Below are 16,728 nucleotides of genomic sequence, written 5' to 3'. Positions count from 1 at the left end.
CAAAGAGTCTGGTCTTCACATGTGCACTACCCTCGTGGAATTTCTCTAGGGTAGACCAGATATTGTGAGCCGTATCAAGATGTCCAACACGCTCAAACTCCAAAAGTGAGAGGCACGAGAACAAAGCGTTACGCGCCTTGTTGTTCGCATCATGGCTCTCCACCTGAAGAGGAGTAGCTCGAACAGCAAGAACAGCGTAGGTGTTCTCCAAACAGATCTCCCAAACCCGCGAAGCTTATGCTCTGAAGATACGCGGTCATCTGGATCTTCCAATACGGGTAGTTCGACCCACCGAAAAACGGTGGTTTGCCTGAACCACGCTCCATGTCGTCTTCGCGGATCTAGAACCGGTTAAGGTGGAGAAGATCCTTAACCCACTCACCTGTTTGAGCTGTTCACAGCATGACTGCATCTAGTTAATTGGCCACACCATGCTGGGGCTTTATTTTGTTCCTCCGATCATCATTAAGTGCGTGTGTCTCCAAATGGATGGGGAATTTGGCTATTATTTCTAGTGTCGATGAGTAATTTACCGTCGAAGGAGGTATAGTAGTAACTTGCTTGGCAGTTGCCTAAGCGACATCATGGTTGTAGCATTATTCTTTGATGCATTGTGTTCCCGAATTTTATGGTCGCGCCGTACACATAATCATATACTATTTGGATAGCTGAGCTATCCTAGGCTACTATGCACATATACTACAATATACTACAACTGATACGGAGATGACAGGCAAGTTCAAATAAAGATAATTGCTACGGAGATTCCAAGCAATGCAAATTCTTTGTTTTTCATCTTTTCAACTAGTGTCTTGCAACTAGTACGTAGTAGTATTTTCCTATCATTTGTTGTTTGCTTATGACTTTTGAATTGGAAAGTTGGAGACATGCCCTCGAGGAGTTCCACCAAATTGGTTGAGGAGCTCCACAAATTGGTAAATCTGGTCCTCAGATCAAACATTTCGGTGAATCCGAATTTAGTGGAGCTTGGATGTTTGGCAAACTTTCAGTAAAGCGAAGCTGTTTTTGTTGAATCTGGAGTCGAAGGAGCTGTCCCACACTATCTCTAACGGCTCTAGCTCCTCCGGTCCTCCCGTTCCTCCAAATGGTGGACGGTGGCTGCATGGGCTACGTGAATGGCATTCCCTACGCACCGACGGAGTGCTCGGCAGAACCGTCAGGGCACTTGCGGTTGCGGGTTTTGCAAGTTTATCCTCTTGCCCAATGGGCTTTGCACTTCTGTGGGCCTGCTAAGCGGACTCCTCTAAAAGCCAGCCTCGAAATATCGTTCAATACAACGTCGTCTAACAATATCAGAATACTGTACTTTCGTCGAGCGCATTGGCATTCTTCCAGCACATCCATCGCATCGAACAGAAACATATCAACCATACGCAATATCATGAAAGAAAATACGGACAGTAGAATCAACAGAACATATATAAACATCTCAGGTCCTTCAAAATGGATGCATTCCAGATTTCCAATTCCACACCCAAGTGGTCAAAAATAGGGCACTGGCATTTCTCCAGCAGTTGAAATAGGAGCCGTCAAAGTTTAACTGTATTTTGTGCACAGCTAAACACCTAGGCATTCAATACCGACACCATAAGAACGAAAATACTGAGACGTGGATTGCACCCTGTTCAACCAGAGTGACCCAAATTGTCTAAAATGTCTTTATTAAACTGCAAAATCGAATTTATCTCTTCATGGCAAAGGCATGTCATTGCACTATGCAGTTGCTTCCTTCAGGTACGCAATGAGATCAGCTCGCTCCTGCGGCTTCTTCAGCCCAGGGAAGACCATCTTGGTTCCAGGAATGTACTGCATATAAACAAGACAAGAACAATTGACATTCATCAGTTAAGAATTGCAAAATTGAAACATGTAAACAGTGTACACCAAATGCGATTAGACCATACCACGCTCCTGCGGCTACTGATGCATGCTTAGATCAGGACATTCAATAATGTTGCATGCTTAGATCAGGACATTCAATAGTGTTGCATGCAAGTGCAAAAGAGCCAAGAGATCAAAATGGCAGCCTGTGCATTAGCTACATTGATGCAATATGTCCTACCATCTTAAAGGAAACAAGTAAACAGTAGAACTAGGAACTTCAACGTAGTTACTATAGCATATAACTTGAAAACTGCATGCCTGAATTCAATGAATTAATTTAACTAATACTCCGTCCATTCCAAATTATAAGACGTTTTGACTTTTCTAGATACACAACTTTTACTTAGATAGTTAGATATACACTAGTATCTCTAGATACATTAAAGGGCGTACCCAGTGCAGAGAGCTCCCGCTCTGTGCGGGGTCTGGGGAAGGGTGTTAGTGGCAAGCCTTACCCTCGCCTGTGCAATGCGAGGAGACCACGACTCGAACCCGGGACCTTCCGGTCACAGGCGGTAAGACTCTACCGCTTGCACCAGGCCCGCCCTTCAATATCTCTAGATACATTGCAAAAAATAATATATATCTAGAAAAGCCAAAACGTCTTATAATTTGGAAGAGAGGAAGTAACTAAACAAGGAAGTTTGAAGTAGAGAAAGTTCAAAGGCCTACAAAAACCATGTCAGAAAAACCAGGTAGGAATACGTGACCATACGTTGCAACATACGTTGCAACGGAATGTACACCTTGTTGCGCGGTCACTGAACAACTTGTGGCCGGACATTTATATAACAGACTCATCATATATTCTAATATGTATTGGAATCGATGCACAAACGTGCGTGATTCTGACTTATGAGCATGGGTCATGAGTCAAGTCCTAGGACAAGGAGAGACACAACGGCATCGTGGGAAGTAAAAAAGACAGACTGAAGAATCATTTCGCTCTTTAACATTAGATGTAGAAAATAACAGCTGACACTAGGAATGCAAGTTCCATTTATTTTACTGGCATATAACTTGAAGCAACTGCATACCTGAATCCAACGACTAGTATAACTAATAACTAAATAAGGAAGTTGAAAGCTGAGCAAAGTTTGAAGGCCTACACAGACCAGACTCAAAACAAATTTCCTAGTAGTTGCTAGTAGTAAGGATGCCACCCTAACCCTCGAGTTTCAAAGCCTTGAGTTATTTCTGAACATAATATTGGTCAAATAACAATCAGCAAGTTTGACATACATGTATTGGTACTATAGGATACATTTGTACTCTTGTTGAATAGAGCCTAAGGGAATAAAACTTCACAACAGTAACTATGTTCCCTTCCATGTGCCAAATAAGAAACACTGAAGAGACTAAGCATATCAAGTAGCTAAAGGGATTGTTCACAGTACCTTCTTAGGGTTAAGCAGGTAGTCATACAAAGTGTTCTCCTCCCAGACCACAGCCTTGTTTTTGTTTCCCGCAGAGTAGGAGTAGCCTGCAGTGGTACCCGACTGCCTCCCAAAAAGACCATTCAAGTTTGGACCTGCAAATGCAAATTACATACATGGTTTGCATGTGGTCAGACATGAACAAACATACACTATCAAGCATGCATAAATGGTCATCGGTTTTACAGATTAGCAAAACCAGGGGTGAACACTATTCCTTATTTCCGGTAAGGACCAGGAAAATCTAATGAAATAATGAGAACTCATTCTTACACTTCTAGTTTGTATACATTTTTTATATAGCAGTTCTAATTGCATAGTGAGTTGCACGAGTAAAAGGTCCCTACTGATCAACTGCTGTAAGCCCAAAACAACGGATGGGCCTGCAGGTCACATAACAGGCACAACCATCACCAAATCTATAGGGGATCAATCTAGCCAGACTAACAGACTTGTCATCACCTGATCCTGACCATTTCAACACAACGCGAAATCGGAACAAGCAAGCCCTGCTATACTAACGCCAGGCTCAAAATCAAACAGGCCACCCAGACCGCAGGCGTTTTGATGCTAAAACAAGACAAGCAAACGAACTAGCCTGAGTTCCTATCACCAATCCCACAGCAATCGAACAGATCTAAGCGCCAAGCGCACCACTCCCGCACGGAGCATCCCACATGCGCAAGAAATCTGCATCTACAGCTACCCGAGCTCAGATCTGATCCGCTAAGGGCACGGGGGGTCGCTCACCTTGCTTGTGGCCGGCGCCCTTCTCGACCGTGTGGCACTGCGCGCACTTGGTCTTGAAGATCTTCTCACCCGCCTTGGGGTTCCCGGGGGGAGCCTCCGAGAACGACGCCATCGCCGCACGCAGAGATCTGAGTCTGAGCCGACGGAGAAGAAGAGAGGAGGAGGCCAACCGCAACTTCTGGTTGTTCTGTAGACCTGGCGTGGAGGTCGCGCAAGTACGGAACTGCCCCTGAGAAGGGCTGAGCCGCTGAGGGCCGAGGGGTGGAAAAGGTGCAGAATGGGGAAAGGGGAGGGTTCGAGAAGGTTTCCGTGGCTTGGAGAATAAGGAAGAGAACCGTGGGCGGCGCGTGGACGGGAAGCGTGGGCGGCCCACGCCCCGTTCGGTTGGGGACGTGCTAGGGCGGGCCGAGTTTTTGGAAACAAAATTGCACGCATGAGGAACATAGAGGAAACAAACATCATCCGAGCCATGTATGCACGGTACCATGGTGGATACCGTATGCATGCAATTTTTTCCCGAGTTTTTTCGGCGGCTCGGGAGTCGTGATGGGTCCCGGTTGGTGCCTCCGTGCCTGGTGGCTGGCTCGCCAGATTGGCTGTGGAATCACGACCGTCGGTGGGAAGGGGACGGACGAGTGAACGGTCCTCGTGCGTTCGCGGATTAATTAATTATTATTAAACAAAATCTGTTGAAAGCGCATGGCGTGCGACACGGATCACGTAGCTTTTTTTCATCAGGTGAGTATGAGTAAAAGAAGCTTACATGGACGACAACACAACAAAATCCCAACCTTTCATCAGATTTCAGCAGCTGGATACACAGCGCTGGCAATCAGCACCAGAAGAAACGTAGGTTCCGTTCGCTGATCTGAAATTTGACTGAAAAATACTATTTCGGCTAGTTTGTTGTAAGAGAAAAACACTATTCGGTTAGTTTGATGAACAGTAACTTATGAGTGGGATCAACCGGCTGGCTGGACGAGTCCAGACCAGACCAGCGAACACCACCGTACTCCTACAGGGCAAACACAGGCATGCGAACAGCAAGCGATCAGTCAATTGCTAGCTACAGAAGAGCATCTTTCAATGGTTCAAGAGCAGCATGTGACTGCAAATCGTGGGGATAATCCCTGGGTCGATATTCTCCAGCTAAAGCTCCAATTATTCCAGGTATATACAATGTTCTAGTTAAATCCAGGACAGTACTACTACGGTGCCATTAGACATTAGTGGATAGTATATGATACACGTTGCTACATACACTACTACGGTTCCTAACACAGGTGACAAGTCACAAGAGTCCTGGTAAACTACAACAGATAACATCAATCGTTGCTTGATGGTTGCGGCTTCTAGGTCACGTCAGACGCTTAGCTTTACCTTCACGGCTTCAGAGTTATGCTGCAGGATCCTAGATACTGGGTTAGTGCCAGTGTGGAGCTGAGGCCCTGCAAAAGACATGGTGAGTCGGAATACATAGAAATGCACAAGAGAAGATTAACGGCAAAGTGAAAACGTGGGGACAGGTCCTGGTGCTCCCTATCGAATATCGATAGCTTACTTTGGCTTTCTTCCCCCAACAGGTGAATTCTTGACATTCGGTTTCTTCTCAGTGCAATATGGTCGGCCCGGTGGCAGAGGCGGAGGTGGAGGCTGGACGATCAGGTGAGCATTAGTAAATTATAGGTTCAGGTTATAGACTTCAGAATTGTAATAGCCCTCATGAATGCTTCTTTGTTTTGCGAAGCAGAATGGCTGTTATGCAAAGAAAAGGGTAAAAGCTCATACCACAGAAGCCTTTGTCTTTACATTTCCGGTCTGTGAAGGGGTCGCATTATTTGATTTGTATGCATGGGCCCGAACTCCCTCCTGCAAGCCCAACAAATTGATAATTATTGGTAAATAAGCCCACTAGTGAAGAGTTTCAGTATCTTCATTTTTTATTGAAATAGAGTAGTTTCATTATCTCATTTTCAGAATTCAGATCCAGTGTCTCCAATAAAAATAATTACAGGTTTCACTCACTTAAGCTAACCAACTCCTTTGGACCCGAAGGGACCAATTCTTGTCAGCCTATTGGTTTCTATGCAATTCACCTACCCGAAATTTCTACATGTTTCAATAGATGTTGATTACATTTAGGGAAGCATTACTGTATTCAGGATGAAAAGGTCAGGGTTTTGAAACGCAGAACTAGACAGTTCAGTGTTGACCAGCCAGTTACTAGCAGTTGTCATAACCATGGCTTAGTACTATCAAGAGATCCCATGCATGGAAGGTTCTAGACTTGAGAGTAAAGCTGGAAACGACAATTCCACAACCCATAATTAGGGGTACACCAGTTTTCAGTATGAGCCTACTCTTTGTATAATGTAATGTCATCAGTTCAACCTTTGTTCTAGGGCTTTTTTGTGAAAAAGAGAAGCTAACTTATACAGTTATAGTCAGTTTATCAGTAATGTATATAGAAGCATTTAGGATACCATTGTTAGCCACTGAAGACTCACATGTAGCGGACCAGCAGCACGAAAGGAAAAGAAGCTTCTCACCTCCTTGTTTGGCTTTTTGAATTTTTCAAGACCTTGATCATCTCTAACATTGGAAGTCAACATTTTCCTTGAAGGCAGGTTAAAAGGACTGAAAAATAAGACAAGGTGGTTAGAGCAACAGAAAAAAAGGGGGCAGACCCAGTGCCGGAGGCTCCCACATGAGTGGGGTCTGGGGAAGGGATAAACCGAGACAAACCTTTCCCCCGCAAAATCTGCGGAGAGGCTGCTTCGAACCCACAACCTGGTGACTCAGTGAGACAGCTCTCACCATTGCACCAGGCCTAACAGAATTAACCCAATTTGAAATCCAAAGAACTCCAGGTCCCTAGTAGAATTATTCTGAAAAGAGCTCCATGGTAGAATTAACACCTTGACTTTTGCTTTCTATCCACTCGAAGTTCCACCGTTTCTTTTGCATAACTGCCAAACAACACAAAAAAGGCAGTCAAATCTCAGTGCAAGTTATTTAGTCGAGTATCCCTGAAAAAGTTAGCTACAACCACCTTAGGTTTTCTAGCTTGCTACTTCTAACAACCCTAGGAGTTATTTCCTTTTGGGGAGTAACCTGCATGAAGAACAGAGTGGGAACAAGCATTCAAATGAGAAAATATATTGTCTTTTAAATTATCTATCTTAATATCTTTCTGCATTTTAGAATAGAATTAATACATTTATGTGATGTGTTAAGAACTCCGCCTATAGTGGGGCGCCTTTGGTGTCCCAGCATAGCAGGTCCCAAGCCCTGGTAAAAGAGGAGGGTTGTGTTAGGCGTGGCGAGCCAATGTAAAAACTTAGCCACCTTAATGGAGATGAAACCCGAAGAAAATCGTTGGGGCGTAACCCTCTTAGCGACGCGGCATATCAGAACCCGGGTATGGTGTTAAATGGGCAAGGGCCGGGTCGTCACCCCCGTGACGCGCCGTGTCGTGATCTGGGCATGGTGTCAAGTGAACAAGGATCGGGTCGTCGCTTCCTTAGTGGTGCGCTACATCGGCGCCCAGGTGTAGTGAAAAATGAGCAAGGGTCTTCACATCTGAGTCGACGGGTGCGAAGGGTAAGGAAGCTAGTCGAACCAACTAGGATCCGTTTAGGTAGTTGGAATGTAGGGTCGCTTACAGGTAAGCTAAGAGAATTAGTTGATACCGCGACTAGGAGGCGTATAAATATATTATGCGTTCAAGAGACTAAATGGAAGGATCAGAAGGCGAAGGAGGTGGACAATACATGTTTCAAGCTTTGGTACATAGGCACAATTGCGAATAGAAATGGAGTAGAAGTTTTGATTGATAAGAGCCTCAAGAATGGTGTGGTGGGAGTGAGTAGGCAAGGAGATAGGATTATCTTAGTCAAGCTTGTCGTTGATGATATGGTCTTGAACGTAATTAGTGCGTATGCCTCCCAAGTAGGCCTCGACGTAAGTGCTAAGAGACAGTTCTGGGAAGACTTAGATGGCCTGGTTAGAGCTGTACCCAGTAGTGAGAAGCTTTTTATAGGAGGAGATCTTAATGGTCATGTAGGTACTACAAGTGCAGGTTTCGAGGCAGTTCATGGAGGTTTTAGGTATGGTAGTAGGAATCAGGAGGGGGAGGAAGTTCTGGACTTCACGGTAGCTTTTGACCTGATGATAGCCAGCACTTTCTTTAGAAAGAGAGAATCTCATCTAGTGACCTTCAGTAGCAGACAACACTCTAGCCAGATTGACTTTGTCCTCGCAAGAAGAAAGGATAAATGAGCATGCTTGGGTTGCAAGGTGATACCAGGGGAGTGTGTTGTTTCTCAACATAAGCTTTTGGTGGCAGACTTTCATTTTCAGGTGCGTGTCCATAGGGATAAACAAGCTAAGATTGAAAGAACAAAGTGATGGAAACTGAAAAGGGAGACGTCAGAGGTATTTAGAGAAAGGGTTATCAAATAGGGCTCTTGGAAGAAAAAAGAGGACATAAACAACATGTGGGAGAAGATGGCAACCAACATTCGGAAGGTGGCCTCAGAGATGTGTGGAGTAACCAAAGGAAGTGGAGGCGAGGCTAAAAATACTTGGTGGTGGAACAAGGAAGTCCAAAAGGCTATTAAGGAGAAGAAAGAATGCTATAGACGCTTGTACTATGATAGGAGTGTGGACAACATAGAGAAGTACAAGGTGGCAAAGAAGACTGCAAAGCGAGCTGTAAGTGTGGCAAAGGATAGAGCGTACGAGGATCTATACCAACATTTGAGTACGAAGGAAGGAGAGAAGGACATTTATAGGATGGCTAGGGTTCGTGAGAGAAAGACAAGGGACTTCAACCAAGTTAAGTGCATTAAGGATGAAAGGGAGCATCTCTTGGTGAAGGAGGATGAGATCCGACATCGATGGCAAGAGTATTTTGACAAATTATTCAATGGTGAGAATATGGACACAACATTTCAGTTGGATAACTCTTTTGATGATACCAATAGGCGTTTTGTGCGGAGAATCCAAGAATCTAAAGTCAAAAAGGTGTTGAAAAGGATAAAAGGAGATAAGACGATGGGACCGGATGGTATCCCAATCGAGGTGTGGAGATACCTCGGGGACATAGCTATAGTATGGTTAACCAAGCTGTTCAACCATATTTTTCGATAGAACAAGATGCCTGATAAGTGGAGGAGAAGTATATTAGTACCGATCTACAAGAATAAAGAAGATATTCAAAGTTGTACTAATTACCGGAGAATTAAGTTGATGAGCCATACTATGAAGCTATGGGAGAGAGTTATCGAGCATCGCTTGAGAGCAATAACGCGAGTCTCTATGAACCAATTTGGTTTCATGCCGGGAAGATCAACCATGGAAGCCATTTTCTTAATAAGACAAGTTACGGAGCGGTATAGAGAGAAGAAGAAGGACATACACATGGTTTTTATTGACTTGGAGAAGACTTATGATAAAATACCAAGAAATGTTATGTGGTGGGCTTTGGACAAACATAAAGTCCCAACAAAGTACGTCGGGCTCATTAAGGACATATACAACAATATTGTGACTAGAGTTTGAACAAGTGATGGAGACACGGATGACTTCCCGATTAGGATAGGACTACATCAAGAGTCAGCTTTGAGCCCTTATTTGTTTACCTTAGTGATGAATGAGGTCACAAGGGACAGACAAGGGAACATCCCTTGGTGTATGCTTTTCGCGGACGATGTAGTGCTAGTTGATGAAAACCGGACAGAAGTGAATTAGAAACTGGTGTTATGGCGGGAGACTTTGGAGTCCAAAGGTTTTAGACTCGGTAGAATTAAAACTGAGTATATGAGATGTGACTTCGGCACTACTACTCGGGAAGAGGAAGATATTAGTTTGGAAGGGTCAGGTAGTGCCTAGGAAGGATACCTTTCGATATTTAGGATCAATACAACAGAGAGATAGGGATATTGATGAAGATGTTAACCATAGAATCAAAGCAGGGTGGATGAATTGGCGGCAAGCATCTGGTGTCCTATGTGACAAAAGGGTACCACAAAAGCTAAAAGGCAAGTTTTATAGGACGACAATTAGACATGCTATGTTGTATGGTGCAGAATGTTGGCCTACGAAAAGACGACATGTTCAATAGATAAGTGTCGCGAAAATACGTATGTTGCGTTGAATTTGCGGTCATATAAGAAGGGATCGAGTCCGGAACGATGATATACGTGATAGATTAGGGGTAGCACCAATTGAAGAAATGTTTGTTCAACACCGGTTGAGATGATTTGGACATGTGCAACGAAGACCTCCAGAGGCACCGGTGCGTAGTGGAATCCTAAGCCAGGATAGTAACATGAAGAGAGGCAGAGGAAGACCGAAGTTAACTTGGATAGAGGCAATAAAAGGAGACTTGAAAAGATAGAATATACCCAAAGACTTAGCCTTAGATAGGAGTGCTTGGAAAACAGATATTCACGTGCCTGAACCTTGATTGCTTTTGCTAGGTTTTAACTCTAACCTACTCCAACTTGTTTGGAACTTAAAGGCTTTGTTGTTGTTGTTGTTGATGTGATGTGTTAAGAAAATGGGTTGCAACGTACTTCTGTGACCATAGCACCCTTCGAATAGTTCAGCATTGCTCTTGACCAGACTGTAGTGCCATTGGTGACAGGGCACCTTCCTCCTGTAGAAGGGCGCTCTGGGGTGGAAATGACACTTTTTTTGGTGAGGCATCTATCTGGCGTCAAAGGCAAACGTGAGTTGGCAACATTAGTTTGCTTCAGTACAGTCTCTCTGGTAACAGGACGTCTCAGCGGTAGAAGGCCTCTGTGCTGGTGCAAGCTTCAGTTCAACATTTCTAGCAATGGGGCGCCTCTCTGCAGTACAAGGTCTGTGTGGCAGACCATTCTTTGGTGCAACATCTCTAGCAATGGGGCGCCTCTCGGCAGTAGATGGCCTCCTTGGCAGAGCTAAAGTGGCATGCTTTGGTGCAACATCTCTAACAATGGGGTGACAACATCAGCATGCTTATGTGCACCCTCTCCAGTGATAGGGCACTGTTTGACAACAGATGGCAGACATGAGGTAGCAATACCAATATGCTTCGATGCCATATCTCTGGCGCTAGTGTGCCTTTGACCGGTAGAAGGCCTATGTGGGCTAGCAACATTGAAATGCTTTGGAGCTGACTCTTTGGATATAGGGCGCCTGTGAGCAGTAGAAGGTCGATGTGGGGCAGCAATGTTGGATAGCTTTGGTGTTGAATCTTGGGTGACAGGGTGCCTGTCGGCAGTAGAAGGCCGGCGTGGAGTAGCAATATTGCATTGCTTTGTTGCTGATTCTTTGGCAATAGGGCGCCTGTGAGCGGTAGAAGGTCGACATGGGATAGCATTGTTGCCATGCTTTAGCACCGAATCTCTGATGGCCGTGCGTCTTTCAGAAGTTGATGGACGGCATGGAGTGGTAACTTCAGGATGCTTCCTTGAAGCATCTTTTGTGACAGGTCGCCGTTCTCTGGTAGAGGGCCGTTGTAATGCTGCTGAGGAAGGTCTTCTTAACCCTGTAATACCACTTCTTGCAGCAGTGCCAACTAAATCGCTGGTTGCTTCTCTTGGCCTTCGCAATGACAGGATATTTTCCGGTTTTGCCATCTGGTTTATCACACTGGGCTCACCTGAACAGGGTCCCTGAAAATATTCATGAAAAATAGCTTATATCTTCATGAAAAATGTACAGGTTTTGGGCTACATAATAAAACACATAATATATGTCTATGGCTAAAATAGCAGGAAACTAAAGAAATCAATCTAGCCATCTAGGCATGCATCAAGGTAATTCAAATAGATAGGGCATAGCTTATGAATTCTAGTTCTGAAGTTCTATAAAAAAAATAAGGCATTTATTTCCTGTCTTGCACACTAAGCCAGGTCCAGGACAGTAGTCTTATTAGAAAAGAGTGCACATACAGATTGCAACAATGAACAAGATGGAAACATGTTCAAAGTCAATGTGTGAATACCTTGGAAACATTTGTGTGATCAGAAACATTACTAGAAATCATCTTGACAGTCTTCGGAATTATTTTTGACGCCTGACCAACCCGAGAGTCTTTCTCAATTGTTCTCTTATTAGGAGTGATCATAGTCTCATGGACCATAGGATCATCTTGGCTGGAATTAGCATCTTGCACCAATATATCCGTTTTGCCACTAACGCTTCCTCTCATTTGTTTGCCAATTTGCTGCAAATCACCAACTGGTGAAGAATGGGTTGATGCAGAAATTTCATTCACTAAACTACCATTCTCATGATAACCGTAGCATTCCATTCCATGCTCAATTGTGGTTGCAGCTGTTGTCTGCTTTGTGGAATCATCAACGAGTGTTTCAGATTCAGTAGGAGCTCTATGGGCTGTGGCTGCTTCATATTCCCCTGTTTGACTAGAATCGCTGCCATCACCATTGTACTCCAGATGAAGTTCAGTTTGCTGGTTCTGTTGCTGTAAAGCCTTGAGCTCCCTAATCCTCTTAAAGTATTCTTCAAAGTATGCCTTCTTCTTCGCAACTAATCCATTGAACTTTCCAAACTCTTCATGACGCCTGTCATTGGTAAATACAGACCACTTCTCCCATTCTAATGATTCCAAGTCAAATCTTCCAAAAGATATGGAACCATGACCAAACATTTGTGATGTTCCCTGAAGGAATAAATAGGACATATAGTAACGAAGTGTGAGAATATCAACAGACGATAATAAATTACTTAGAAAGAATGCGATGATTCTTCACTTATAGAAAGGTTGCCAGCTTCCAAGGAAGCTTTTGGGTTAACAACACTAACTAGTACACCTACCAGGGGTGGATACCATGTATTATGGAAGAGTACTCATTATGGAACTTTAGCAACTTCTATTACACTGGCACATAGGTTCACAGTTATCATTAGGTGTTGGCTTGAATCGATTTATTCTAATGGCAATGAAAAAAGGTTCAACAGACAGACATGTGCCTAATAGTGGCCATAGATATTCTAACAATTTCTATCACTTCAGGTAAATTGCTTGACTGTACATTGTACGTGGCAATAAAATGAATGATGAAAGAGAGATAACCTGTGAAAGATCTTGCACAGAAGTTTCCTCCTGTGACCATGCAAAAAAGTTTTGATTGACCTCAGTTGCCATCTTGTAGTGTGTACCTAATTCATTATTGTTGCGCAAACTTTACTTGTAAACCCTGCAAAGTAACAAGAGAAATTCATATATAGAGCCACAATTGAGGTTTCATTTTGACATACAGGCAGAACAGTACTTAACAAAGTTGTTCAGTGCGTGCTTTCAGGCAATCCTTTGGTCAAACAATTTAAGCTAGGTACACAGGAAAATCTCTGAATGCAACCTATAACCCTGGTGCGAGCCAACTTTGATGTCACCGTGCAAGAACAAGCAGTGTCTCGCAAGGAAAAACGGGATCCTTGCCTAGCTATTTCAAAAGGACGGACAGAGCTCATAAATGCTGTCAAGACGCACTGACAGTGATGCAAGCTTCTAAGGTACACTGTTTAAAAATCAATAATTTTCCATCACTGCGAAATAATACATGATACGGTCAGGGACTCGTGATAGATTCCAAATTTTCTAACCGAACATGGGACCATTGGCATCAGTCGCGCCTCACCAAACCTCAGATATCAACACTTCACCTACACGATGTTCTATGCGCTGTTCGCTTGGCTGATAAGCCATGGCTGAAAATACTGTTGACTCATTTGTTGTGAGAGAAAAATACTATTCGTTGGCTGAAAAAGTACGGCTTATAAGCCAAGCGAACAAGACGCGACTATTGTAGCACTATATATGACAAGCAGTTAAACCCGTGAACATCTATAGTACGTACCACGTGATAAGGAGTAACTAGGACAGCATGGGATAGCAACATTGCAATGTGGGGAAAAGAATAATAAAACAACAACAACAACATAGCCTTTTAGTCCCAAGCAAGTTGGAGTAGACTAGAGTTGAAACCCACTAAGAGACCCAAGTCACGGTTCAGCCACTTCAATAGCTGCATTCCAAACACTCATATTCAAACATAGATCTCTAGATATATCCCAAGCTTTCAAATCTCTTTTTATTGTTTCCCCGTGTCAATTTCGGTCTTTCTCTACCTCTCATATTATTAGCTTGGCTTAGGACTCCACAATGCACTGGTGCCTCTGGAGGTCTACTTTGGACATGGCCAAACCACCTCAACCGATGTTAGACAAGTTTTTCTTTAATTGGTGCTACCCATAGACGATAACGTATATCATCATTCCGAACTAGATCCATTCTTGTGTGACCACAAATCCATCGCAACATACGCATTTCTGTAACACTCAGTTGTTGAACATGTTGAATCTTTGAAGGCCAACATTATGCTCCATACAACATAGCCGGTCTAATCACCGTTTTATAGAACTTGCCTTTTAGCTTTTGTGGTACCCTCTTGTCACAGAGAATGCCAGAAACTTGTCGCCACTTGATCCACCCTGCTTTGATTCTATGGCTAACGTCTACATCAATATCTACATCCCTCTGTAGCATCGATCCCAGATACCAAAAGGTATCCTTCTTAGGCACGACTTGACCTTCCAAGCTCACATCTCCCTCCTCCTGTGCAGCTCCGTCAAAGTCGTATCTTATATATTTGGTTTTAGTTATACTCAATCTAAAACCTTTAGATTATGATCTGCTGCAATAACTCTAGTTTTCTATTTATTCCCCCTGGCTTTCGTCCACTAATACTGCATCATCAGCGAACAACATACACTAAGGGAAATCACATAAAAATTACTCCTCCCCTTTCCAAATTATAATTCGTTTGACTTTTTTTTTACCCTAAGTTTGACCGTTCGTCTTATTCAAAAAATTTGTGAAAACATAGTCAAATTTAAATCATGCTTAAGAACGTTTGATAATAAAGCGAGCTACACTAAAAGAAGTGATATTTTACATAAATTTTTTGAATAAGAAGAATGGTCAAACTAGGGTAAAAAAAAGTCAAACGGACTATAATTTAGAACGGATTTAGGAGATTTGTATCATGCGACAAGCTAATTGGTAAATTTAAACGTCTGGCAGATTGTACGGGTGTTCCAGCAAAAACAGAAAGAAATCTGCAAAGAACTAGTACAACTGAAGCTGCAAAGACCTCAAACTGCTATAGTGAAACCTCGAAACCTTTTGGGCGGTGGGAATCAGGGAAAGAGAACACCAGAAGAAAAGCCACAGCAGCACAGCTTGTAAAATAGTCTTCAAAATAGATACGGTTCAAAATTCACGCCAAACAATTTGGAAAGAACAGGAAAACATGAGAAACTGCCAGACCCAGAACAAAAAAAACAAACAAATCTTTCCAAAAACGCAAACACATTCACAGGGGAGAAAATAGCAATAGCAAGGAAAAGCAAAAGAACAGCAACGATGGGGATTCAATAAACGCGGCAGGGCACTTGAAATTGCAAGCGAATCCAGCGGCATTTCGGAATTCCTCACCGCTACCAGCATCTAACCACCGCCAACCTCGCGAGGCGGCATCTCCCGCACGACTATGCTGGGAACAGCTGCATAGTCGTGCTGGGAACAACCTCAGAGACCGGCCAAGAAGCCGGGAACAGCATCGGTTCCCCACTCCCAAACCCAACCAAGAACCCAGACAGGAGTGGGCAGGCCAAAACCACCCATACCTGGAACCGCTGGTCACCATCCGGCCGCCGACGCACGGGATCCGGCGAGGCGCGGCGCCGCGCGTCCCTCTCCCCCAGATCCAGGCATGAGCCGAAACAGCCCGGTCGCGGCCTTCCTGCAGCCCCTGCCTGTGCCCCGTGGAGCTTTCCACCCGCTGCCGGTGATTCCTTCCTCGCTACGGGGATTCCTTCCGTGCTCGCGCCCAGCACGCCGGATTAGGGTCCGGGTTGGCGAGGCGGTGTGAGCGTGAAGCCACTACTGGCCACGCACTGCCCTTTAGTTGGGTGCGGCGGCAGAGCAGCAGGACGCTGGGGAGTGAGGAGTGGGGAGGGAGCGCTGAGCGGAAGAGAAAAGATTTTTTTTAAAAGGCGTTATGTGAAGAATATATTTGTTCACAAAAGGCAAAATCATAAAGATATTTTCTATGCAGTTTTTTAATTGTATAAATACTGAACATCTTATACACATACACGCACCTTACACTCATCTATACAAGATCGACGGTTTTCTTTTACCGGTAGCAAAAACCACCGGACAACACCAATAAGCCAAAATAGGACCTGTTTAATACATATAGTTACTTAATAGTTGGAGCTAAAAATTAGCTTAACAACTATTTAAAGACTTGATTAAGAAATTAGTCCGTCTATTAATCCTCTTGTTTAAATACGCGGGAGCTAATTTTTAGCTAGCCAGTGCTTAGTCATTGTATCTGAACTTGCTCTTATAATAGAACTTGTCGTAAAATTTCACTTAAAAGAAATAACTTGGTTTCTCTAAAATAGAAAAGTGTACAAGTTCCAATATTTAAACTGAAAAATAATAACGTAGATAAATAAACTTTACCGGATCCAATACACTTAAAATGGAATAAGGAGATAATGTGGCAACAAAACAAACAAATTTATCATATAACATATTTTCTTATAT

The 16,728-nt window shown here is 43.6% G+C and overlaps 1 protein-coding gene and 1 pseudogene across 1 annotated transcript; both read right to left on the bottom strand.

The window, feature by feature from the left end:
• Positions 1-1,424: 1,424 nt before the first annotated feature.
• On the bottom strand, positions 1,425-4,331 carry LOC136511914 (cytochrome c). The gene is made up of 3 exons (XM_066505940.1): positions 4,092-4,331; positions 3,303-3,436; positions 1,425-1,827 (listed from the first exon to the last, which is right to left on the bottom strand). The coding sequence occupies exons 1-3, from the start codon at positions 4,201-4,203 to the stop codon at positions 1,735-1,737; spliced, it is 339 nt and encodes a 112-aa protein (XP_066362037.1). The 5' UTR covers positions 4,204-4,331; the 3' UTR covers positions 1,425-1,734.
• A 791-nt stretch (positions 4,332-5,122) lies between these two features.
• Positions 5,123-16,119, bottom strand: LOC136513422 (uncharacterized; annotated as a pseudogene).
• Positions 16,120-16,728: the final 609 nt, after the last annotated feature.

This window comes from Miscanthus floridulus, chromosome 16, assembly GCF_019320115.1.
Source record: "Miscanthus floridulus cultivar M001 chromosome 16, ASM1932011v1, whole genome shotgun sequence".
NCBI classification, from domain to species: Eukaryota; Viridiplantae; Streptophyta; class Magnoliopsida; order Poales; family Poaceae; genus Miscanthus; species Miscanthus floridulus.
The sequence above is the reverse complement of the archived record's forward strand: the minus strand, read 5'-3'. Positions and strand labels throughout refer to the sequence as shown.